A 26570-nucleotide genomic window follows, 5' to 3' on the forward strand; every position below is an offset into this window, starting at 1 on the left:
GCGCCTTAATGTGGGAGGGGAAGAAAAGGGAGTGAAGATAAGGGAGAGAGGAGAAACGGGGAGGGAAGAGGAAGGAGGGAGGAAGGCGGAGTGGGGGAGAGGAGGAGGGGGCGGGGAGAGGAGGGGCCGAGCCGGCGGCACGGGCCGCAGCGGCGCGCTGGTTGGCTGGTCCCCGCGTCCTCCCGCCACCCACCCCCTCCTCCCACTCTCCGCCCTCCCCGCGGCGGCTGGCGTCGAGAAAGTACAGTAAAAAGTCCAAGTGCAGCGCTCGTCGAGATGGGAACGGGCTCTTCCAGCTACCGGCCCAAGGCCATCTATTTGGACATCGATGGACGCATTCAGAAGGTAGCCCCCTCCCCAAGCTTCCCAGCCCGGCGCGGGCGCCCTCCCGGCGCGCCCCCTGCGGTGCCAGCCCGGCGGCGGCCCCTCCCCGGTGACAGCGCGGGGTCCCGGAGACGGGTGGGGGCCGGCCAGGGGGCGCCGGCGGGGGAGGGGACGGCGGTCGAGCGAACCGGCATCCGTGGAGCCTGCTGCGGCCCTCGACAACTCGGGCCGGGGGTTGGTGGGGCTCTGCGGGGCAGGTGTCCCCACGCGCGGCCCCGTGGAAAGGCGCGACTGCAAGGGGGGATTTTTTCCATTTCGTGGGCAGAGCTTTCTTTGTAACAGATCTGATTAGGCTGAGTTCCTCCGTTCAGAGGCTGGTCCGTTAAGCCTTTTACTTCCGGTGGAACACTCACCCCGGGAGCCGGTGGGCAGACCTGCCGGGCAGAGTCCTCAGACAGGGAGGGTGCCTGGAGCTCGCAGCCCCTGTGGGGACCGGGCACCGCTTCCCGGCCAGCAGGGAGCAGGTTGGGCGGAGGGGTGTCGGTAGAGGCTGGCTCAGCAGGGACTGCTCATCCCCCACCTCCTTCAGTTACCCATCCCAGCAGGTGGCCGGCTCTGACCGCCAGGGGGTGACCCCGGGGCTGCTCTACCTCCTGGGCCCGCCGAGAGACTGGGTGACCCTCTGGACCAGCTTTACATTCAGAGCATCTCCTGCTTCTCACTGGCAGAGAGGGACGATAAGAAAGCTGGCTTGGAGCGGGCTTCTCCAAGCTCCCCGTAAGGTCCTGGGCGCGGGGGACAGGGAAGGCCCCAGTGAGGGAAACGCTCCGAAATCTCAGCTGCATGTTTCAGGGAAACCCTGCAGCTGCCGCGGCTCACTTTGCTCTTCTCAAGGTGGCGCACCCCGAGCTGGGAAGCAGGGGGAGATGCCCCAGCCCGGCACGGAGTAGCCTCGGGGAGCTGGGAAGCAGGGGAAGATGCCCCAGCCGGGCACGGAGTAGCCTCGGGGGCTCGGGTGTCTCCGGTTCTCACACAAGCCTCTGTCAGCCGCCTCACTCTCAGCCCATCCCCTGCTTGATCCCAGGAAAGGAGAAGTATGGGCTCCCCTTCTGCCACTATAGCCCGCTTCGTTGGAACCATATAACAGGGAACAGGAAGCAGCTGAAACAAGGGCAGGTGGCCCACCCCCTCTTACTTCATCAGCACAGGGCAGGTGGTGACCTGATGCAGTACTCCCCCCAGGTCCCCGGACTTCCAGGGCTGGGCACCTGTGACCGCACAGGAATTTAAGAGCCTCCCCAAAGGAAGAAAGGGCCCTCCGCTGAGTACTTCCCTGCCCCAGCATGGACACACATGCACACACCTGGGCACGCTCGTGTGCACATGCGTTCACACACAGCACGCACATAAAAATATGTGCACGCACCACATGTAAACACACACAAGCACAAACACACACGCATGCACACACGTACACAAGCACACACGCTTTTTCTACCCCAGCAGAGGAGAATTATCCAAGATTGGCCCTTTTTATCTTTGGAAAGAGGTGAGATGAGATGCTGTCACCATCAGAAGTGACAGTTCCTTCCCAAGAACTTCCCAAAGGTTTCCCGGAGAAATTCAGTGGGATGTGGGTGAAAAGTGGAAGAGAGGGTCCAGGGGGAGGTGAAGGTGCGTGGCGGGCTCAGCTCAGCCGTCATTGTGGGCATTTTGCGGCCGAGATGCTCAAGGTTTGGGTGACCTCCACGAAAGCAGCCCTGCAGGTGGCCCTGGGAGGCCGCGGGCGCCTGCGCTCGGGGGTGCCAGACCTGATGTTGAGGGTTGGTTCCACCACCTTCTGTGATCCTGGGCACCTAACCCTTGGCTCTTCTGAGCTGGCCTCCTGGTCAGTAAAGTGGAACAAAAACATCTGCTTCATAGACTCTCGTGCGCAGTGAAGGAGGCCATGTAGACAGAGTGCCTGGAACACTCTGGAACACAGCGGGCGCGATGCTCTCTCTCTGTTTCGTCCGTGCCCTTTAACTAATACAAAAGGGGGGAGGGAGACAGTGGTCCTCAGACCTCTGCCATCTGTGTCAGTGCTTCTTGACCTTGCTGTGTGCCCTCTGCCTTTGTTGCCGGCCCTGTTGGGGGATCCTGGCTGCATCTCTAGCCCTGGGGGAGAACCGGATCATTTGGATTTCCAGGCATGTGCTAGAAAGTCATAACCCCGCGCTCACCTCACGCTCGACACCCAGCAGCACTGTTGGGACTTTAATCCTGGGTTGAGAGCTCCTACAGCAATGCTTCCAGTGGCTGCGGTTTCTTTTCTTAAAGTCCCAGGCACTGGATTAATTCCTAAAGTTCCCAGCATGCAGTCGTGTTCTCTCTCCCTTTTATCCCCATCCCATCTCCTTTCCGGGAAAGGTCACTCTTGAGGGGAGAGCCCCGCGGAGTCAGAGTCAGGGGATGAGGCAGGTACCACTTCTGACACGTGTGCCGTTCTGTCCGCCCATCGTCCCTCCTGCGGCCCCCACGTTGTTTCTGCTCCCTGTCTGTCCAGTGCCCCGGCTCCTGGTCCTTCCACGCTACCCCCAGAGAGGGCCCCAGGGGGGAAGAAGAAGATAACAGGCAGAACAGTGGCTTCTGGGGCTTCCCTGGTGGCGCAGTGGTTGACAGTCCGCCTGCCGATGCAGGGGACACGGGTTCGTGCCCCGGTCCGGGAAGATCCCACATGCCGCGGAGCGGCTGGGCCCGTGAGCCATGGCCGCTGAGCCTGCACGTCCGGAGTCTGTGCTCCGCAACGGGAGAGGCCACAACAGTGAGAGACCTGCTTACCGCAAAAAAAAAAAAAAAAAAAAAAAGAACAGTGGCTTCTGCAGATGGTGTCGGCTCCAGCAAAGCTTGGGGTGCAGACGTAACGTCTGTAGGGACAGCCAGCCAGCGTCCCCGTCTGAGGCCGTACCGTAGTGATCGTACCGTAGTGATCGTACCGTAGGTGTTCCAGGTTCCTAGAGAAACCGTGGCGGCCCTCGGGAGGCTGGTTCACTGCTTCCTTGGTGTGAAGGAGACTCCAGCACACACGGGCACTTCACCTGCTCAGGTATCCAGTGGGAGGCCGCCACGGGGATCTGGGGTCCACTTGAGGGATCCGTGTTCCATCCGCCGGACTCTCCTGCAGAGGTTGTGCAGAGGAGGCTCAGAGGGCAGACGTGGCTTATCTTCCCGGGTCTGGGTCCTTCCTGGGTCTACACAGAAGCAGCATCCCAGGTGGCTGGCAGCCATGGCAGGAGCCAGACGGCGGTCCTGTCCTAAGCGCCTCCACTACCACCCCCACGGCCTCGGGTTAGTTACCTAACCTCTCTCTGCCGTGGATTTCTCCGCTGTCACGCGGGGATGCTAGTTGTGCTGCTTGTTGTAGGAGTCCAAGCGGACAGGGCAAATAGCTTAGTTATCCAGACGAGTTTACTGAGCAGCTGCTATGTGCTGAGAGCCGGGATCCAGCTTGGTGAGTCCCCCCGAGCCATGGCCCCTCTGCCCCCTGCTTCCCCCGGGAGGGACAGATAGTAAACTGCCACTGTTGCAGGGTGGCTGGTGACGGGCAGGACACCGCGGGATTCGGCTGGTGGGAAGGGGCTGTGATGCCGGCCGTACATGGGGCCCAATGAAGAGGTTTCCTTTCTCAGAGAAGACTGGCGTTGTGGGGAAGGAGCCCTTCTCGCAGACTGGGTGGCCTCAGGAGGACCCAGGGCGGGAACTGCCGTATGGCCAGGGCTGCGGCCTCATGCGGCCCGCAACACCTCTGCACACCTGTCCCCATCGCCTGCGCCTCCACCTGCCAGGGGGGCAGGTGGGACCTGGCACCTTCCAGCCCCAGGTGAAGGAGGAGGGAGTGGGAGCCCCCAAGCCCGGAGAGCCAGCACCGCAGCTCTGAGGACTCTGCTCTAGGAGCTGATGCATCCTGTCCCTACCCAGAGGGCTTACTGTTTCTCTCCGCAGCTTCCCCTGACCTCAGAACCTGCTCCTTTCTCCCACCCGTGTCCGGAGCAAGGATGAGCTCAGCAGGGTTGCCCAGGGCATGACGGGACAATGCCCTTGGCATCAGGGAGCTTGAGGTGTCCCGCCTGGTGGCACGTCCGGGCGTGGGTCTGCCCACCTCCTGAATGAGGCAGAGTGAGGCCTTTGTGGGACCCCCAGACCTGGCCTTGGGCTTGGGTTTGGTGAGAGGCCTATCTGGGCAAGACTGACCACCCTGGAGACCACGATAAGTGCCGTTGAGAGGGACCGCCTGCTGGTGCATCACCCTGGTCTAGCGGCCCCCTGGGCGACAGCCCCTTGTCAGGGGGCCGCCCGCGGCCTCTGTGAGTTGCCACGTCCTTGTTCCCGCCTCGCTCTGCAGCTGGAACTCGGGTCTTAATGGGCGCTCAGCCACTCGAGTTCTACTAAGTTGTTTCTGCTCTAAAATAATGGAACAAATGAGAAAAATCCAAAAGGAAGAGCAGTTAGAGCACTGGAAAGTTAAAATGTCAAGAGAAGGCTGTTCCCAGTTCCAGCGCCTTGTTGTGGTTGGTTCTTGTGACTGTGCCCTGTGACTGTGACTGTGCCCCCTTCCCCGCTGGGGCTAAGCCCCCGTTGCCGGGCCTTCTCTCCACCCTGCTGCCCTCCCCCCAGCCTGGGCCTGTTGACACCTGGGACCCCAGGCCGTGAAGCCGGCACTCAGCCCCGTGGAGCTGCGGGGCCGGGCCTGCCATCCCCTCCCCAAAGGTTCCCCCGGGGCTCAGGCCCGCCCTCCTCCCTGCGCTGGGATCCCCGCTCTGCCCGCTCTGCCGCAGTCTCCCTGTGCCGCCCTGCCCTGCTCTGGCTCTGCGCCCTCCGAGGACGGCAGCCTCCGCTGCCTCTGGCACAGACACGAGCCAGCGCTTCAAGCTGGCCGACCGTCTTCAGCCTGTTTGTTGCAGGGTGCACCTGCCCCCGTCTGGTCCAGCGTGGTCCGCATGGCGGGGCCTGGAGTCCCTCCCTGGCTCATGGAATGTCTTTCCCCTCCTGGAATGTCTGGCTGGCTGCCTGGTGAAGCCTAGTGGAGATTCCCTTTTGCCCGCAGACGTGTGCCCCTGCTTTGCCCCACGCTCAGAACGTCCCTGGCCTGCCGACCGGAAGGGTCTATGCCCGTCTGTACAGGGTTGCACTCCCTGGCCAGGCAGACCCAGCGAGTCCTCTGGGCTTCTGCACTGCTGTCCTCTCCCCACATCACTGCCAGGTGCACTGCCCTCCGCAGTCCCAGCAAAGTCGTTTATCCTCCTTTTAATGTTCATAATGTAAGAGCTTTAAAAAGATATTGAAATGGTAACAAGCTAATTGCAACCAAGGGAAGTTGGAGAAAGGGGGTCATTCCATACCCTTTCAGGGATTCCGGTGCAAATGGAGGTATAGGGCTGGTCGTGAAGGGGAGAAGACCCAGCCCCTCGCCTGTGATGACCCTCTGTCTGCAGCTGCACCAGAGCTGGGCTGTGAACATTGATGTCTCCATTTTCAGTCTCTTTCTTAACAAGTAGATCAGCCACTAAAGTAAGTCAGCCTGACTCCTGAGATGCCGTATCAGGTGCTTCCAAATAAGATCTCTTGGAAACTCAGTCTCTCAAATTTTAGCCCGAGGTCGTGGAGAACTCGGGAGGCTGCTGGACCCCCTCCTTCCCACTATACGGTCGGAAAACCTCTTAAACCAGACACTTTCTGACATCCGGACGCCCCAGCATGGGGTTGGCTGGAGGCCCGAACATCACTAATGTCATCAGGGTTGACGGGTAATGACAGGGAGACCTTGCCGGCTAAGCGCAGGGGGGCCGGAGTTGCTCTCGGCGGTCACGTGGAGGGGCAGAGGCCGTGGTGCTGGACAGACAGCCTCTCAGTGCCCGGCTCTGCCACGGAAAGGTCACCTTCTCCTCGGTGAGGTGGGTGCGGTGCTGACACCCCACACGGGGTGATGCGGATGGTGCTAGGTAGCACTCGTACAGAGCCCAGGGCGGAGCCGGCCAGCCGGGGAGGCTCAGTAAACACGTCCTGTCCCCCGGCCCCCTCCCTCTGCTCTGTCCACTCGGAGACTCTGGAAGAAGCCTTCGCAGTGCCTTGGTGTCCCCAGTTTCATATCTGTGAGCCAGCCCACTGTGACAGACAGCCACAAAGACGGGGGCAGTGCCAAGGCCCCGAGACCCCGGCCCACTGCCCAGGGCACCTCCCTCTCCGACCCGGCAGAGGCGAATCTCTTGCCCTGAACGAGAGGGCCAGTGGCCTCACCAGAGCCCTTGTGGGCCAAGCAGCTGCTTGGCCTCAGAAACGTGCAGAGTACGGCTCTGAGCGTCAGGGAAGAAAAGCACGGGCAGGGCGCCCCGTCAGACAGCTTCTGGGAACCTCATTTGCACACTCAGCTGGGATGCTGAGCCCTGAGCCAGCCTCGGGGACCCTGACACAAGCCCGGCAGTGGGCAGCAGGGGCTGGCCGGACAGGTAGCCTTGGGTCACTGCAGGCTGGGGCCCCACTCCCCTGTCCTGGGTTTGCGGTTTGCAGGTAGCAGGCTGCACTCCTGGGGACTGGGGGAGGTCTTTGGCAAGAAGGGCTGAGAGGGTCCCCAGAGGACGCAGAGGGCCCTCAGGTGTCCATGTCAAGACAGCTGCAGCCCAGCCCTGCCCCAGTGAAGGATTCCTCCATGCTCCCATCCCCTCCCCTTCGGCCGGACGGGCCATGAGACGGGAGGGGGGCCCCGGCAGCCCCCGCCCAGGTGTGGCAGAGGATGGGCTCCAGCCTGGAGGACGGCTCGCGGCCGGTGCAGGAGGCGTGTCAGCCGCCCAGCTCGAAAGACGTAGAGACGGAGCGATGGCCTCTTGCTCAGCTCATCGGGCTAATTCCTCCCACTTTCGTGGTTAAGTGTTTGCATTGCCAGCGTTCTGAATCTTTTTGAGAAAAAAGTATTCTAAGGTAGTGCACGCTTAAAGATGCAGCCGTGAGAGTATAAAAAGTGCACCCGTCTCTCCCTGGGCACCGGGTTTACAGCCGTGCTGTGGGTCACTGTACAGGGCATTCAGGTGCCTTGGAAATGGCACCAAACGTTTCCAATCTCAAAAACAACCTCTGCAGTCGATGCTGTGGTCATTTGCCTTGGCCGCAGCCCTGCCTACCTGTCCCCCACCCCATCACCCCACCAGGTACCACATCTCCTTCTCAATTCCCAAAGCTGATCGCCCGATGGGGACTTTTGCCTGAACAGAAACTCACAGCACCTCTGAAAACTCGGTCTTGACACAATTAAAGAAGAGCTAGAACGTTCTGTTCAGTTGGCTTTAGATGCCCTGCCTAACATTTTTTTTAATTTTTAAAAATCGTAGTAAAGGGCTTCCCTGGTGGCGCAGGGGTTGAGAGTCCGCGGGCCGATGCAGGGGACCCGGGTTCGTGCCCCGGTCCGGGAAGATCCCACATGCCGCGGAGCGGCTGGGCCTGCGCGTCCGGAGCCTGTGCTCCGCAACGGGAGAGGCCACAACAGTGAGAGGCCCGCGTACCGCATAAAAAAAAAAAAAATCATAGTAAAATACACATAGCATAACATTTTACCGCCTTCGCCGTTTTCAGTGTACAGTTAGTGGCGCTGATACATTCGCATTGTTGTGCGGCCATCACCACCATCCATCTCCAGAACTTTCTCATTTTCCCAACTGGAACTCTGTCCCCACTAAACTCTGACTCCCCGTGCCCCCACCCCAGCCGCCCGGCAGCCACCACCCTACTCTCTGTCTCTGTGAATCTGAGTCCTCTAGGGACCTCCTATAAGTGGGATCATACAAGATTTGTCTTTTTGCGACTGGCTCATTCCACTGAGCCTAATGTCCTCAAGGTTCATCCTTGTTGTAGCAGATGTCAGAACGTCCTTCCTCTTTAAGGCTGAATAAGATTGCCTTGTGCGGATGGACCACATTCCATTTATTCGTCAGTGAATTTGCCTGCTACCTTTTAAACCTGAATCATCTCCACTCTTATCACCTCAGTTTGCAAAGCGTAGGTCTGTTGCAATAGTGAATTATTGTGTCTTCTGGAAAACTTTGTGTTCCCAAAGCCCTCCCCCGTTTCCTGGTCCTGGTCGTGCTCATCCAGGGCGGTTGTGTGCGGTGTGGTCTATGAAGTGAAATGTTACAGGCGGGGACGGGAGTCAACTGTTCAGGGAAGATAGATGCTTTTCAGATTCAATTACACTCAGTCCGTTTACCAGCAACATGACATCACGGTCGAGAGCACCGATTCTGGGGCGGGTTCGTCTGCGTTTGCACCCGGGAGCGTGCGGGCAAGTTACATGCCTCGGTGTCTCCGTCTGTGAGGTGGGGGGAAGCCAGCGTCCACTTCACAGGGCAGCAGTGATTAAATTCAAGCATGTGTGCTGAAACGGGGTGGCATGTGGTGTACGTTTAGGAAGGTCGTGTTATTTTTACTTGTTTGTTTATTATTTATGCATGTCATGGATTCAAGCCGCCGGATCTCCGTGTCTGGCTGGGGGAACCTTCCCGAGACGTGTGGCCCTGCGTGTCATGCCATCGTTCCAGGCACAGGGCCGTGTGTCCAGGAGTGTTCTGTGGAATGAGGGGGCCGGCCCAGCCCCTCGGGTGTATCCAGCTCTGTGATACCTGGTGACTGTGTTCCCCAGGTCGGCCCCCAAACCTCTCTTCCCAGCAAAGAAAAGACCTCAAATGCCTTTCATTTCTCCTCCGACTGTTTCGGAGGTGGCGCTCCATCAGGACAGCGGTGAGAAGGGAGGGCGGGGAGGGGGGGGAGACGTGACCACCCAGTGCAGGCTCTCAGCTTGGATGCGCTCGGACCAGCAGTCTGGATTGTGACGTGGGGCAGCCTGCACGCCCGCGTGCTCTCCAGCTGCATGAGGGTTTCCAGGCTTCCGGGTCGTTTGTTTTGCTGGAGGGGATGGTAGCGGTACCCACAAGCACTTAACGATAATTTTACAGGCGAAACCAGCCTTTGCTGTGGAAACGAGCGGTGCTTGGAGAGTGCTCTGCTGGTCGCTTTCCCCTGCGGGCCCAGGACCGCTGCTGTCTCTGTCCCTTGGATGCCGGCTGTGCTCCCCCAGCACCCGTGTGCAGCCTGGGAGAGCTGCTCGGCCCTGGGCGATCTGTCACAGGCAGACCCTCCTCGGTTTAGCCGAGAGGGAACACGGCCGCAAGGAAAAGCGGCCGCCGCCCTGCGGTCACCACCGCCCAGCTGCAGGCTCCGGGAACCAGGGTGCTGTCCAGGTGGGGTCAGGCATCCCCGAGGCCAGCTGCAAGGTGCATTGATTCATTCTGTAAGCAGAACGGTTAGCAGACCCAGTGATTCAGGCTGGCTTTATCCCCACAGCTTCTGCCTTGGGGATTTTTTTGTTTTTACATTTATAGCCTTACAACTAACAGAAAAAGAGGCAGTGCATTTGACATGATCATCTAGAGATCTTCAGTAATCTCTCCACCTGCGATTCCCATTTGCAAGAACAGCTAACCCAGAGCATCGTTCCTTGTTACGTAAAGGCTGACTGCCGGCAGAAGCAGCCGGGCGTGGCTGGCGGCTCGTCTGGAGCCCGTCTGCCATGCGCACCGGTTCCAGAGCGCTTCGGGGAGCAGCCCCCAAAGTGTCTGTGCTCAGAGTTGTGTTATATAAGCTTCACAGGGGGAAGAGTCAAGATGTGGGCAGTGCTTAAAGGCTCAAAATTCATGGTCACACATACCCTGAGATCTCAGCGAAGCTTCTTATGTAAGCCTCAGATATCTTACCGTCACTATTAATAACAGAAAAAGAGCAAATACAAGAAGCAGTGGAACACGTGACTCAGAGATGGCTTAAGATGCCCCCTGGAGCCAGCAGGACGTGCGGCGGTGGTCCAGCATGTACTTGAGACCCATTTTGCGGGGGGTGTTTCGAAGGCTGAGCCCCAAAGAGCGGAGATGGGAGATGGCACCTGTGCCCTCCTGGCAAAGACGGCCCCGAATATTCCAAGGGGTGAGGGTCGGAGAGGCACTTCCTGTGGCAGGGTTATAAAGGGGCGCGTGTAGGAGCAGTGAGTTTTCTCCGGGAGTATTTCTTGAAGCTACTGGCACAAGGCAGAAGAGGCGGATGAGATGGGTCCCAGCCTCAGGGACGGAGAGGACACTCCCGTGCAGGCGATGCCTGGGTGATGGAGGGTGCTGAGGTGGGTGGGCAGAGGGCGAGGGCAGCCCTTCTCAGAGTCAGACTCGGCGGCCTGCCCTGGGCACCCAAGACGTTAAGCCTGATCGTCAGGGCCTGATTCTTAGGGCTCCCGTGAGTGAGCCTGGAGGGTGCGGGCTGCGTGCACCGGCGGACGTGGCTGGGTCCTCCACCTGCTCCCCTCTCCCTGCACCCCGTATTTCCCCCCCGGAATGTGACAGCATATGCCAAGCCCTGCACCCTATTTTTTCCGACTCGTCCTGTGCACGGCATCTCCCCTCCCAGGCCTTTCCCTGAAGCCCAGGGCCTCTCCACGGATGGGGGACTCTGGGCCTCTTGGGCACTGGTGCTGGAGCAGCGGGGCCCCCTCTACGTCTGGGGTTTCTGACTCAGTCTGCGGCCCTGTGGTGACCCCTCCCCACATGCCCCCAGCGGATGCAGGTTGGGTCCAGACACCACAGGGCCCCCTCGAAGCCTCCACCTCCCACCCCGCCTTGGACGTGCCAGGCTTGGCTTCTGGAAGAAGAAGCCAGGGTTTAGTGGCTCTCGGCCAGCCGCTGTGAGCCCCAGGCATCACAGTAAAACTAGTGAGCCCCAGAGGGATTGCTTGGTTCAGCGCAGAGGCTGCACGGGTGACACGGCCCCCACAGGCTGGGTGGCACGGGTGCCACGCGATGTAGGACAGTGGGCGTCTCGGCGTGGCCCAGGAGACGCTGTGCCCGGCTGACGTGACATCGGGGACGAGCACCCCCGAAAGTGCAGCCGCACTGAGCAGAAACCCCGATCTTTGGAGGCACTTGTAGCAGCCATAGAGGATGCCCGTGGGGGTTTTCTCCCGATGGTGAACGCCGGCCTCCTCCTGGATGAGACGCAGGACGGTGGGGCTTGGACCCACTCAGGGCCCCCAGCGTCACCCATGCCCAGAGACATTTCTTTTCTGGCAGGAAAACTGTGCTCAATTTTTCTAATGAAATTTCAAGCAATAAAAAGAAAAGGAAATACAGGAGGCGATGGAGGGAGGGAGGAAGGAAGGCAGCCCCCACTGCAGATGGAAGCCTCTCAGCTCCCTTGCGTCCCACGACCAGCTCAGCTCACTGGACTTTCTCCCCAGCTCCCATCTCAGTGCACACGCCACTGTTCGCCAGGGCGCCCGCGTGACGGCCCCAGGTGCCTCTGGCAGGTTCCCGCCTGCCTGCGTTGTCACCTCGTCCTGTCTTTGTTCCCGTGGGTCCCCACCGTTTGGGGTGAATTGTGTCGCCCCCAAAAGATATGCCCACGTCCTAACCCCCAGTACCTGTGAACGGGACTGTGTTTGGAAATAGGGTCTTTGCAGATGTAACCAAGGTGAGATGAGGTCATGCTGCTTGAGGAGGGGCCTTTATCCCACGTGACTGTGTCCTTTAAGAAGAGGGAAATAAATGTGCACGTGCAGAGAACAGAAGGCGGAGGTGGAGACTGGGGTCACGTGTCCACAAGCCAGGGAGCCCCAGGGGTTGCTGGCCGCCACCAGAGCTTGAGAGAGACGAGGACGGACGCTCCCTGAGAGCCTTCGGAAGGACCCAAACCCGCCATCGCCTTGACAGCAGACTCCCGGCCTGCGTAAACTTCTGTGGTTTTAAGCTGCCTGTTTGTGACACTTTGTTCCGGGAGCCCCAGAAAACTCATACAGTTGCCTCATTTTAACTTCATTACCTCTTTAAAGACTTTCTCCAAATACAGCCCTCCCCCGAAAGCCTTGATCGTTCTCTGGAAGGGGCTGAAAGGCGCAGCTTCCCTAGAACCCTCGGATTCCCGGTTCATTCCCACTGGGAATGACAGTGGGACGTGGACGCTTGCTTCGCAGGACAGCCGAGCTCTCTGGCCTGAGCTGGAGAGAGGGGCTGTTCCCGCCTCCTGGTCACGGTCTCGCTTTCCCGCGGTTTCTTCTACATCTTGTCTTTTCGCCCTCCCCCGATCCCCACTACACTCACATTCTGCCTTGAAACAGGGCCAGAGGGACTGCATGTTGGGGGAAGGCTCCCCATGGGTGGTCGCCGAGGGGCTTCGGCGCCAGGTCCTCTCCTCCTGCCCCCTCCCAGCCGGGGCACCCAGGAGCCCTGATCCCAGGATGGGTCTCCCGGGACCACACCCGGAGTCCTGATGCAGCAGAGCCGCGCGGGCAGGGTAGCAGGACGAGGGCCCATCGAGGGGAAGTGCAAGGCTCGTGGGCCACGAGCTGCCTCTTACTGGGGTTGGATCTCGAGAAGTAAAGCAAATCTGAAGCAGACAGACGCCCTCAGCCACGTCCTAGCTTCAGGCAGCCCTCGGAGTCGAGCTCCGCCGCAGCGCATTTCTTGTTCTTCCGCTCCTCGCTTTGTGCATTTTCAGTCCCCTGGGAGCCATTATTTCTAACAATGGAGCTTGGCCTCAGACACCAGAAGCGAGAAAAAACAGAAACAGAGCAACCCTGAATGATGACAAGAGCCGTGAGTGGATCAGCTGTGACAGATGGGTTCAGGGTGGAGGCTGCCGCAGACTCGAGCGGGGAAATGGGCCCCGAAATCCCGCTGAGGCTCGGGGCAGCCCAGAGCTTGAGCAAGTGGGGGTTACAGAGTCTGGGTGGCCGCGTCCTGCCGGTGAACGTGCACACGTCCAGGGCAGTTCCCACGACTGGACAGTTCCCGGGCTCTTTCCCTGCAGCCTCCCAGCCTCACCGTCCCCTAGGCCCACGGCAGCTCTTAGGGGCTGAATCACAGCCTTTGACCTGCTCCCAAGCTTCCAGTGTCTCCGCCCTCTAACCCGTGCTTCCCTGGCCCCGTCCTGCAGTTTGGTCCCAATCCTACAGACACTCCATGCCTCATGCAGCTTCAAGGACTCCCATCGCCTGCAATAAAAGATCCCAGCCTTCTCAGAATGGAGGCCAAGGGTTCATTAGCTCCCTGGGACTGCTAACAAATCAGCCATGAGCAGCGTGACTGAAAACAGAAATGTATTCTTTCACTGTTCCGGAGGCCAAAAGTTCTAAATCAGTATGACGGGGGTCGGAATCAAGGTGTTGGCAGAGGCCCTGGGGGAGAATCCGTCCCTGCCTCTTCGGCCTTCTGCGGCTGCCAGCGTATCTTGGCTTGCGGCCTCATCCCTCGAGTCCTCAAGGCCAGCATCTTCCAATCTCTCTCTGCCCCGGCTTCACGTCACTTTCTCCTCCCTGTGTTGCCGGCTCTCCCTCTGCCTCCCTTGTGATTCTGTGATTTCATCTAGGCCCACCTGAATAATCTGGGATGATCTCAAGAGCCTTAATCTAATCACACCTGCAGAGACTTTGCCCGATAAGATGATATTCACAGCTTCCCGGGGTTAGGGTGTGGGTATCTTTGGGGGGTGGGGCATTATTCAGGGCCAACGGCCACTTGGCTGTAAACACATTCTAGCCTCAGCTCACAGCACGTTTCCTCAGCCCCACAGGCTCTCCACACGTAGTCACTGTGCCCTAAGCCCAGCGGGATCGTCGGTCTAGAATTGTGGGTGGGGTGGAGAGAGGTGATCACACTTTCCCTTCACCTCCAGGCTGATTCACCCTGCTCCTGTGGCCTCCCCATCCCTTGAGGTCGGCCCTCTTTCACAGATGTGTCCCATCTGCCTTTGTTTTCGTGTGTGTTGTGGACATCATCGCCTCCTCTGCCGCCAGGTACATATTACAGGCAGGGTCTTAGACATCTCTCTGCTCCCCCCACCAAATGGGGCTCTTCATTTTGATTGCATTAACTCGTGCTGCGCTAGGCAATGTGCCTCTCAAACCCTGTCACCTAACAGGCTGCCTCGACTGCCTCTTGTGTGTTGGACCCCGGAAAAGGTGCGTGAGGAAGAGATGAATCTCGGGAAGTGGTGGTTTGCTTCAGAACCTCAGGCTCAAATCACCCCGCACCCCACCACCCCCTCGGCTGCTTATCCAGCAGCCCCGGAATCAGCAGACTGGGCTTTGCTTCCAGCAGTGCCACGTGCTGGCTGTATGATCTTGGGCCTCAGTTTCCACATCTGTAAATGGGGCTAGTACCTGCCTGGCTAGTACCTGCATTTGGGTCATGCTCACCACGTCCCAGGTATCTTGGGACGTATTTTATGAGGCCGTGCATCCTCCCCAGATGGCAGATGAGGAAAGTATGCGGTGAAGAAAGTAAGGAATTTGCCCACCATCCCAGAGTCCTTGAGAAGCAAAGCTGGCCGTGGAACAGGAGGGCAGGCCTCAGGCTCTGTGCAGTGAATGTGCCTCTCGGGGAGAAGGAAGAGCCAGCCATGGGGTGAGGTGGTCATTCCAGTACCTGGGGCTCAGGGCAGAAGCTGCCCAGGGGAGCCCTGCAGCGCCGTGAAGCTGGCTCTGTCCACTCTGAGGTTGAGATGTCTAAGACCAGAGATGTTGGGAGACTTGCCTGGGGCACACGGTGTATTAGAGGGGGAAAGAGTCAGGTCCTGGAAGCCCAGTTCAGAGGCTTTTCTTCGGCCGGTTCGTCACGCCCTTACAGGCTCTGCAAGAGCAGTGAAGTTGGTCTCTAGGGACCTCTCTCTGCATTTGTCCCAAACTCACCCTCCCACAATTCCAGGAGGCTTTGCGTGTGGGCTGCCCCCCGAGCGTGTCCATGATTCCCAGCTTCGCCCACACCTGGTCTCCATCATCTAAGACGGTTTATCGCACTGAGCCGCCGGCTCCTCTCCCTTCCCTCGGCCTGGCCTTCACCCGCTGCTGGACTCGCAGTCGCCCTTCCTTTTCATTCCCACTCACTGGTGTGAACCTGGATGAGTTCCTCTACTCTCTGAACCTTAATACCTGCGAAATAGGAATAACAGTGCCCACCTTTTAGGCTTGCTTTAAGGATCAAAGATAATGCGTGTTCTTCCACAAATAAACGGCAAGAAAAGGGGACCATGTCTCACACACACACACACACACACACACACACACACACACTCACACTCGTTTTCAGTCAGGATCCACACAAGACTCACCTGGTGCATTTGTTTGCTGACCCTCTTGGTCTTTATCCATTTGTTGCATCCCTTACGTTCCTTTTGCCATTTTATTGGTCAAAGAAGACATATTACTTCTTGTCCTCAAAACATGCCCCAAGGATAGATATCTGACAACCTGAGAAGTGATAAGGGAGATTGTTGTCAATTTTATTTCCATGTGATAATCGCACTGTGGCTATCTTAAACCATAAGAAAGAGATCTTATATTTTAGAGATCCACACTGAAATACATGCATGAAATAATACGATGTCGAAAATGAGCTTCACAGTGACCCCACTGGAGGGCGAAGTCGGGGGACAGGCAAAGCAGGATGGGTCTCGTGATGAGAGTCGTGGAAGCTGCGAGGTGGGGCGGGAGGCGCCGTTATGCCAGGCCTTCTGCTTTTGCACGTGTTGGAGCATCTCCATTATACAACAGTTCCTCTTTCCTTTCAGAGAATGTGTGTAATGCCTCTGGCTCATAGTAATAAATGGTAGTTTTCGTTATTATTTTTATTTTTTAACACCTTTATTGGAGTACAATTGCTTTACACTGGTGTGCCAAGTTTCTGCTGTATAACAAAGTGAATCAGTTATACATATACATATATCCCCATATCTCCTCCCTCTTGCGTCTCCCTCCCACCCTCCTTATCCCACCCCTCTAGGTGGTCACAAAGCACCGAGCTGATCTCCCTGTGCTATGCGGCTGCTTCCCACTAGCTATCTGTTTTACATTTGGTAGTGTATATATGTCCATGCCACTCTCTCACTTCGTCCCAGCTTACCCTTCCCCCTCCCCATGTCCTCAAGTCCATTCTCTATGTCTGCGTCTTTATTCCTGTCCTGCCCCTAGGTTCTTCAGAACCACTTTTTTTTTTTTTTTAGATACCATATATATGTGTTAGCATACGGTATTTGTCTTTCTCTTTCTGACTTACTTCACTCTGTATGACAGACTCTAGGTCCATCCACCTCTCTACAAATAACTCAATTTCGTTTCTTTTTATGGCTGAGTAATATTCCATTGTATATACGTGCCATATCTTCTTTCTCCATTCATCTGTCGATGGACATTTAGGTTGCTTCCATGTCCTGGCTATTGTAAGTAGAGCTGCAATGAACATTGTGGTCCATGACTCTTTTTGAGTTATGGTTTTCTCAGGGTATATGCCCAGTAGTGGGATTGCTGGGTTATATGGTAGTTCTATTTTTAGTTTTTTAAGGAACCTCCATACTGTTCTCCATAGTGGCTGTACCAATCCACATTCCCACCAGCAGTGCAAGAATGTTCCCTTTTCTCCACACCCTCTCCAGCATTTATTGTTTGTAGAATTTTTGATGATGGCCATTCTGACCGGTGTGAGGTGATACCTCATTGTAGTTTTTTTTTTTTTTTTTTTTTTTTGCGGTACGCGGGCCTCTCACTGTTGTGGCCTCTCCCGCTGCGGAGCACAGGCTCTGGATGTGCAGGCTCAGCGGCCATGGCTCACGGGCCCAGCCGCTCCGCGGCACGTGTGATCCTCCCAGACCGCGGCACGAACCCGTGTCCCCTGCATCGGCAGGTGGATTCTCAACCACTGCGCCACCAGGGAAGCCCTCGTTGTAGTTTTGATTTGCATTTCTCTAATGATCAGTGATGTTGCGCCTCCTTTCATGTGTTTGTTGGCAACCTGTATATCTTCTTTGGAGAAATGTCTGTTTAGGTCTTCTGCCCATTTTTAGTTTGGGTTTCTTTTTTTTTGATATTGGCTGCATGAGCTGCTTGTAAATTTTGGAGATTAATCCTTCGTCAGTTGCTTCATTTGCAAATATGTTCTCCCATTCTGAGGGTTGTCTTTTGGTCTTGTTTATGGTTTCCTTTGCTGTGCAAAAGCTTTGAAGTTTCATTAGGTCCCATTTGTTTGTTTTTATTTTTATTTCCATTCCTCTAGGAGGTGGGTCAAAAAGGATCTTGCTGTGATTTATGTCATAGAGTGTTCTCCCTATGTTTTCCTCTAAGAGTTTGATAGTGTCTGGCCTTACATTTAAGTCTTTAATCCATTTTGAGATTATTTTTGTGTATGATGTAAGGGAGTGTTCTAATTTCATTCTTTTACATGTAGCTGTACAGTTTTCCCAGCACAACTTATTGAAGAGGCTGTCTTTTCTCCATTGTATATTCTTGCCTCCTTTATCAAAAATAAGGTGACCATATGTGCATGGGTTTATCCCTGGGCTTTCTATCCTGTTCCATTGATCTATATTTCTGTTTTTGTGCCAGTACCATGTGTGTACTAGCATGTCTTACAGTTTTCTGCATACAGGTCTTTTGTCTCCTTAGGTAGGTTTATTCCTAGGTATTTTATTCTTTTTGTTGCAGTGGTAAATGGGAGTGTTGCCTTAATTTCTCTTTCAGATTTTTCATCATTAGTGTAGAGGAATGCCAGAGATTTCTGTGCATTAATTTTGGATCCTGCTACTCTACCAGATTCATTTATTAGCGCTAGTAGTTTTCTGGTGGCATCTTTAGGATTCTCTATGTATAGTATCATGTCATCTGCAAACAGTGACAGCTTTACTTCTCTTCTGATTAGGATTCCTTTTATTTCTTTTTCTTCTCTGATTGCTGTGGCTAAAACTTCCAAAACTATGTTGAATAATAGTGGTGAGAGTGGGAATCCTTGTGTTGTTCCTGATCTTAGTGGAAATGGTTTCAGTTATTTTTTATTTATTATTTTTTTTTGCGGTATGTGGGCCTCTCACTGTTGTGGCCTCTCCCGTTGCAGAGCACAGGCTCCGGACGCGCAGGCTCAGCGGCCATGGCTCACAGGCCCAGCCGCTCCACGGCATGTGGGATCCTCCCAGACCGGGGCACGAACCCATGTCCCTGCATCGGCGGGCAGACTCTCAACCACTGCGCCACCAGGGAAGCCCATGGTTTCAGTTTTTCACCATTGAGAACGATGTTGGCTGTGGGTTTGTCATATATGGCTTTTATTATGTTGAGTAAGTTCCCTCTATGCCTACTTTCTGGAGGGTTTTTATAGTAAATGGGTGTTGAATTTTGTTGAAAGCTTTCTCTGCATCTATTGAGATCATATGGTTTTTCTCCTTCAATTTGTTAATACGGTGTATCACGTGGATTGATTTGCATATATTGAAGAATCCTTGCATTCCTGGAATAAACCCCACTTGATCATGGTGTATGATCCTTTTAATGTGCTGTTGGATTCTGTTTGCTAGTATTTTGTTGAGGATTTTTGCATCTATGTTCATCAGTGATATTGGCCTGTAGTTTTCTTTCTTTGTGACATCGTTGTCTGGTTTTGGTATCAGGGTGATGCTGGCCTCGTAGAATGAGTTTGGGAGTGTTCCTCCCTCTGCTATATTTTGGAAGAGTTTGAGGATAGGTGTTAGCTCTTCTCTAAATGTTTGATAGAATTCGCCTGTGAAGCCATCTGGTCCTGGGCTTTTGTTTGTTGGAAGATTTTTAATAGTGCTTGTGATTGGTCTGTTTATATTTTCTATTTCTTCCTGGTTCAGTCTCGGAAGGTTGTGCATTTCTAAGAATTTGTCCATTTCTTTCAGGTTGTCCATTTTATTGGCATAGAGTTGCTTGTAGTAATCTCTCATGATCCTTTGTATTTCTACAGTGTCAGTTGTTACTTCTCCTTTTTCATTTCTAATTCTATTGATTTGAGTCTTCTCCCTTTTTTTCTGGATGAGTCTGGCTAATGGTTTATCAATTTTGTTTATCTTCTCAAAGAACCAGCTTTTAATTTTATTGATCTTTGCTATTGTTTCCTTCCTTCCTTTTTCATTTATTTCTGATCTGAACTTTATGATTTCTTTCCTTCTGCTAACTTTGGGGGTTTTTTGTTCTTCTTTCTCTAATTGCTTTAGCTGTAAGGTTAGGTTGTTTATTTCAGATGTTTCTTGTTTCTTGAGGTAGGATTGTATTGCTATAAACTTCCCTCATACAACTACTTTTCCTGCAACCCATAGGTTTTGGGTCGTCGTGTTTTCATTGTCATTTGTTTCTAGGTATTTTTTTAAATTTCCTCTTTGATTTCTTCAGTGATCTCTTGGTTATTTAGTAGTGTACTGTTTAGCCTCCATGTGTTTGTTTTTACAGATTTCTTCCTGTAATTGATATCTAGTCTCATAGCGTTGTGGTCAGAAAGGATACTTGACACAATTTCAATTTTCTTAAATTTACTGAGGCTTGATTTGTGGCCCAAGATATGATCTATCCTGGAGAATGTTCCATGAGCACTTGAGAAGAAAGTGTATTCTGTTGTTTTTGGATGGACTGTCCTATAAATATCAATTAAGTCCATCTTGTTTAATGTATCATTTAAAGCTTGTGTTTCCTTATTTATTTTCATTTTCGATGATCTGTCCATTGGTGAAAGTGGGGTGTTAAGTCCCCTACTATGATTGTGTTACTGTTGATTTCCCCTTTTATGGCTGTTAGCATTTGCCTTATGTATTGAGGTGCTCCTATGTTGGGTGCATAAATATTTACAATTGTTATATCTTCTTCTTGGATTGATCCCTTGATCATTATGTAGTGTCCTTCTTTGTCTCTTGTAATAGTCTTTATTTAAAGTCTATTTTGTCTGATATAAGAATTGCTACTCCAGCTTTCTTTTCATTTCCATTTGCATGGAATATCTTTTTCCATCTCCTCCCTTTCAGGCTGTATGTGTCCCTAGGTCTACAGTGGGCCTCTTGTAGACAGCATATATATGGGTCTTGTTTTTGCATGCATTCAGCCAGTCTGTGTCTTTTCGTGGGAGCATTTAATCCATTTACATTTAAGGTAGTTATCGATATGTATGTTCCTATTACCACTTTCATAATTGTTTTGGGTTTGTTATTGTAGGTCTTTTCCTTCTCTTGTGTTTCCTGCCTAGAGAAGTTCCTTTAGCATTTGTTGTAAAGTTGGTTTGGTGGTGCTGAATTCTCTTAGCTTTTGCTTGTCTGTAAAGGTTTTAATTTCTCTGTTGAATCTGAATGAGATCCTTGCTGGGTAGAGTAATCTTGGTTGTAGGTTTTTCCCCTTTATCACTTTAGTTAAGTATGTCCTGCCACTCCCTTCTGGCTTGCAGAGTTTCTGGTGAAAGATCAGCTGTTAACCTTATGGGGATTCCCTTGTATGTTATTTGTTACTTTTCCCTTGCTGCTTTCAATATTTTTTCTTTGTATTTAATTTTTGATAGTTTGATTAATATGTGTCTTGGCGTGTTTCTTTTTGGATTTATCCTGTATGGGACTCTCTGTGCTTCCTGGACTTGATTAACTATTTCCTTTCACATATTAGGGAAGTTTTCAACTATAATCTCTTCAAGTATTTTCTCAGTCCCTTTCTTTTTCTCTTCTTCTTCTGGGACCCCTATAATTCGATGTTGGTGTGTTTAACATTGTCCCAGAGGTCTCTAAGACTGTCCTCAATTCTTTTCATTCTTTTTTCTTTATTCTGTTCTGCAGTAGTTATTTCCACTATTTTATCTTCCAGGTCACTTATCCGTTCTTCTGCCTCAGTTATTCTGCTATTGATTCCTTCTGGAGAATTTTTAATTTCATTTATTGTGTTGTTCATCATTGTTTGTTTGCTCTTTAGTTCTTCTAGGTCCTTGTTAAATATTTCTTGTATGTTCTCCATTCTATTTCCAAGATTTTGGATCATCTTTACTATCATTACTCTGAATTCTTTTTCAGGTAGACTGCCTATTTCCTCTTCATTTGTTAGGTCTGGTGGGTTTTTTATCTTGCTCCTTCATCTGCTGGGTGTTTCTCTGTCGTCTCATTTTGCTTAACTTATTGTGTTTGGGGTCTCCTTTGGCAGGCTGCAGGTTTGTAGTTCCTGTTGTGTTTGGTGTCTGTCCCCAGTGGGCAAGGTTGGTTCAGTGGCTTGTGTAGGCTTCCTGGTGGAGGGGACTAGTGTCTGTGGATAAGGCTGGATCTGTCTTTCTGGTGGGCAGAGCTGCAGCTGGTAGTGTGTTTTGGGGTGTCTGTGACCTTGTTATGATTTTAGGCAGCGTCTCTGCTAATGGGTGGGGTGGTGTTCCTGTCTTGCAAGTTGTTTGTCATAGGACAGACAGAACCCTAGGACAAATGGTAAAAGTGAAGCTATACAGACAAAATCACACAAAGAAGAATACACATACACACAAAAAGGGAAAAAGGAAAAATATATATATATCATTGCTCCCAAAGTCACCGCCTCAATTTGGGCTGATTCATTGTCTATTCAGGTATCCCACAGACGCAGGTACATCAAGTTGATTGTGGAGCTTTAATCCGCTGCTTCTGAGGCTGCTGGGAGAGATTTCCCTTCTCTTCTTTGTTCTCACAGCTCCCAGGGGCTCAGCTTTGGATGTGGCCCCGCCTCTGCGTGTAGGTCTCCGGAGGGCGTCTGTTCTTTGCTCAGACAGGACAGGGTTAAAGGAGCAGCTGATTCGGGGGCTCTGGCTCACTCAGGCCGGGGGGGAGGGAGGGATGCGGGGCGGGCCTGCGGCGGCAGAGGCCAGCGTGACGTTGCACCAGCCTGAGGCACACTGTGCGTTCTCTCGGAGGAGTTGACCCTGGATCCCGGGACCCTGGCAGTGGCGGGCTGCACAGGCTCCCGGGAGGGGGGTGTGGATAGTGACCTGTGCTCGCACACAGGCTTCTTGTTGGTGGCAGCAGCAGTCTTAGCGTCTCATGCCCGTCTCTGGGGTCCGCGCTGTTAGCCGCGGCTCGCGCCCGTCTTTGGAGCTCCTTCAAGCAGTGCTCTGAATCCCCTCTCCTCGCGCACCAGGAAACAAAGAGGCAAGAAAAAGTCTCTTGCCTCTTCAGCAGGTCCAGACTTTTCCCGGGACTCCCTCCCGGCTAGCTGTGGTGCACTAACCCCCTGCAGGCTGTGTTCACGCCGCCAACCCCAGTCCTCTCCCTGCACTCCGACCGAAGCCCGAGCCTCAGCTCCCAGCCCCGCCCGCCCCGGTGGTTGAGCAGACAAGCCTCTTGCCCTGGTGAGTGCCGGTCAGCACCGATCCTCTGTGTGGGAATCTCCCCGCTTTGCCCTCCGCACCCCTGTTGCCGCGCTCTCCTCCGCGGCTCCGAAGCTTCCCCCTCCGCCACCCACAGTCTCCGCCCACGAAGGGGCTTCCTAGTGTGTGGAAACCTTTCCTCCTTCATGGCTCCCTCCCACTGGTGCAGGTCCCGTCCCTATTCTTTGTCTCTGTTTTTTCTTTTGCCCTACCCAGGTACATGGGGGTTTTCTTGCCTTTTGGGAGGTCTGAGGTCTTCTGCCAGCGTTCAGTAGGTGTTCTGTAGGAGTTGTTCCACGTGTAGATGTATTTCCGGTGTATCTGTGGGGAGGAAGGTGATCTCCGCGTCTTACTCTTCCGCCATCTTGAAGGTCTCTCCCGTTATTATTTTATAGTCTTTTCACACGACACGACCAGCAAAATATCTCTTAAATTGGAAAGAGACATAAGGCCTAATTCAAATTTTATCTTAGCAGACAAAGAAGCCATGATTGCCTGCCTGGTGGGTAACGGTGATCCATTCTGAATGTGACATTATTGTTACATGTTCTGGAAACAAGGGGCAGGACAGAATGAACAATATGTTCACATTTATATATATAATTTATAATTAGAGAAGAATTGCAGATGAATTGCCGGTATACATGGATGGATGGATGGATGGGGAGATAGCCTACAATCTTTCCTTTGGTGAAAATGTATTTCTTGATAGTAAAAAACAATAAAATGTGGGTTTGGGTCTTGGTCTCTTTTTAGCTTGTTTGTTTTATATATTAAACACTTGTACTTCTCAGGTGCTGAACAGGCAATAGAGATTCAGCTTTTAACTCCCCCAAAGATAGTGGAGTTGGAGAATCACCACTGAGTTGGCGTTTGGCTGTCCTGACAGCTCTGGTGAATTCTAACTCGCGGACCTGGAGCACGAGAACTGGGGGCCAGACTGAAATACTCTTTGAGGGTAGACAAAGCCCTATACAAGCTTAACAGTTTATAAAAGCTATTTAGAAATGAATCATGGGGCTTCCCTGGTGGCGCAGTGGTTGAGAGTCCGCCTGCCGATGCAGGGGACGCCGGTTCGTGCCCCGGTCCGGGAGGATCCCACGTGCCGCGGAGCGGCTGGGCCCGTGAGCCATGGCCGCTGAGCCTGCACGTCTGGAGCCTGTGCTCCGCAGCGGGAGAGGCCACAACAGTGAGAGGCCCGCGTACAGCAAAAAAAATAAAAAAATAAAAAAATTTTAAAATGAATCATGGTCTGATAAACAAAGGAAAAAGAATTTGGATTGGTTTATTTTCTTCCAAGTGTGGAACCAAATCAATATTCACTCCAAGTGTGCGATCAGAAACATCAGTCATCTGAGAACAAGGCGAACAGAGAACGCGTCCAGTGTTATAGGAGCGTGACAGTGGCAAAGAGGCCAGGAGACTACCTCTGCTTCCCAGGTGGACCACCATTAAAAGCCTGATTCCAGGCACTGCACGCAGCTCTGGGCTTGGAGCTAGGCGGGTCGAGTTTGTATCCAGGACCACGGGGACCCGGCCAGGCCAGGTTCTCTCTCTGTGACTCAGAGTCCTCCTCTGTGAAGCGGAGGATACCCCCAGCTTATGAGGTCCTTCCAAGGACCCAGGGTCATAGGGTGTAAGATGCGTGGCTCAGGTTCTGGCCCAAGCGCGAGTTCAACCTCACTAGGTGGTGGTGGTGGTGATGGTGATTGTAGAGGTGATGGTGGTGGTGACAGTGGAGGTGACAGTGGTGATGGTGATTGTAGAGGTGATGGTGGTGGTGACAGTGGTGATGGTGATGGTGGAGGTGATGGTGGTGGTGACAGTGGTGGTGGTGGTGGTGCTGGTAGTCATGGTGGTGACACTAGAGGCGATGGTGGAGGTGGCGGTGGGATTGGCAGCCTTAGTGGTATAACCTAAAACCAGCAGATGCAAAATTCATCCTCAGCCTGTTCACACAGGAGGACACTTGGGCTCCGGTGTCCCGTGAGCGGTGGACAGGCCCTGTGCTCACAGATGGAATACAGAGGAACTGAACAGGGTCCTGCCCGCAAGGACCTCACCTTCCAAAGACTGTCCTCCATGTTTACCAGAAGAAAACTGACACTCACCACAGTGAGGTCGAATCGATCGTTTAACCTGTCAGAGTCTTTTGAATCCTGTGTGGTGATCCTGTTGACTAATACACACTTGTATTGACACGGTCCTGGTCTTCACTGCATTTTGGGTGTGGCTGGGTGTGGTTGGTAACACAGGGAGGTCAGTTAGCACATCAGGGCCTGCTTTGTGGTGGCCTCCCCAAGTTAAGGTATCCCCATGTCCCGACATATGAACCACCCAGAGATGCCAACGTGCTGAGGTTAAGGCTGTGTGTCCTCAGCGCCTCTTGCTTGTGAAATGGCCTTGGAGGGGTCAAGGAGGAGCCTCTCTGTCTCTAGGGAAGACATCCATAAGTTTCAAGGGGCCCTCCCTGTAATCACAACTGCCACTTAACTGAGCACTTACTATGTACCAGGCCCTCTGTATGTCATGATGAAACCTTCTCTGGGGTATGATAACCCTCACTCTGCAGATGAAGAATCAGAGTCTCAAAAAGGTGAAGAAACTTGCCCTGGGTCAAGCTGATAGGAAGAGGGACTGGAAGTGAACTCACTTCCCTGACCCCTCCCTTCCCACCCCTCTGCCCTGCACGTGCCTGGAGCAGTGTGCGACTCTGGCACCAGCCGAGGGCAATCCTGGGATGTGAGACAGCAGGAAACGCGTGGGCTCCAGCCAACCCAGCGCCCACCCGGTCAGACGTACCCGCTAAGGGCGGTCACTCACTGACTGTCCTCGTTCCAGACACCCCTTCTGCCCGGATGGCCAAAGAATTAGTGCAGTGATTGCATAACTTAAGCAACTGAACTGTTTTCTTTCTCAAAAAATTTTACCTACAGTCCTACTACGTAAAGCTTGGATAAACAGTTAAGCACCATGTGTTAGTGCCCATTTATTCTGTAAGTTCAGACCTACGGCACCCACCGGAGAATTACTGGGAACAGAGCGGGTCCCCGCGTGAGCACCGCGTTTGGAATTAGGGTTCGGAATGGCAGCCGCAGGCTTGCGTTGGCCTCAGCATCAGTTACCCTCAGCTCGTTTTACTGGCCCCCAGAACGCTGCCTGAGGAGGGCCCTGACCTGCACGATCCTGAGGCCGTGGAGAGGCTCGAACTGCAACTCGCCGGCCGGGAGGCATGTACAAGACACTCGGGTCTCAGGACAGCAGACAGGGGCAGCCTCGTGGGTACCGCCCCCAAAGATGACGTGTCCCTCCTCAGATGCATTGATATTTATGTTATTACAGCTGAGTGCTTGCTTTATAATTAGTGTCTAAAGGAGCTTACGTAAGGAAAGCTGAGACCAGTGCCAGCAGGGCTCCACCACCTGCCCCTGCCCCTGCTCCAGGGCAGTGCTGGTCAACCAGACCCCACCTTCCCATGTCTGGGGCGTGGCTTCCGCGCCCAGGCCCGTCTCACCCCACTTGTTGGTCTGGACCCCTTGGGGTTTCTGCCCAGGCTCACTGCAGCCCCCTAGGAGGACCGCACATGCATCCTCATCACTGAAAACCTCACTTGGGTGAGTCTGGAAGACGCATGATGTGAGGCACGTCAGGTTGGGTTCTGAAGCCGTAGAAATCCTTTAACGGGAAGTTCCGGCGCATGGGCCGCGAGTCTCAGGTGGGTGGGGCGGCGGGATGGGGGAGGAGCATGGGGGAGGAGGCTTCTCTGTGGTCCCTTCTGTCTGCACGGCCTCGGGTCCCCTGGGGGCCACGGCCAATCCCTCCAGCCCCGAGTCAGCTGTGTCCCTGCAGCTGGCACAGACCCATGGGACCTGCTTTCTTGTCTCTCCCGGGAGGCACCCAGCTTGCCCTTCGCTTCCCATCCAAGGGTCCCTGCCTCTCTGTCGCCTTCGGCTCCGCACCAGCTCCCTCTACTCCTAGCCAAATGCTATTTAAATTCTGATTTTTGTCCCCTGGTTAACTTGTCATTTAATTTTCTCATCCGTTTGGCTTAAAGCCAAAGAGTAT

At 53.8% G+C, this 26570-nt stretch overlaps 1 protein-coding gene across 6 annotated transcripts in view; it reads left to right on the top strand.

Annotated features, from left to right (window-relative positions):
• Positions 1-190: 190 nt before the first annotated feature.
• The window catches only part of PDE9A (phosphodiesterase 9A), a 97926-nt gene continuing 71546 nt past the window's right edge, over positions 191-26570 (top strand). For 4 of the 6 annotated variants that reach the window (XM_033418389.2, XM_033418390.2, XM_033418391.2 and 1 more), the window contains exon 1: positions 191-345. In XM_033418389.2, coding sequence (XP_033274280.1) covers positions 277-345 — 69 coding nt within the window. In that variant the 5' untranslated portion in view covers positions 191-276. The remainder of the gene's footprint in view (positions 346-26570) is intronic. The other 2 variants (XM_033418394.2, XM_049709711.1) reach the window with 2 other exon arrangements.

The sequence above is a fragment of the Orcinus orca genome, chromosome 5 (assembly GCF_937001465.1).
Source record: "Orcinus orca chromosome 5, mOrcOrc1.1, whole genome shotgun sequence".
NCBI lineage: Eukaryota > Metazoa > Chordata > Mammalia > Artiodactyla > Delphinidae > Orcinus > Orcinus orca.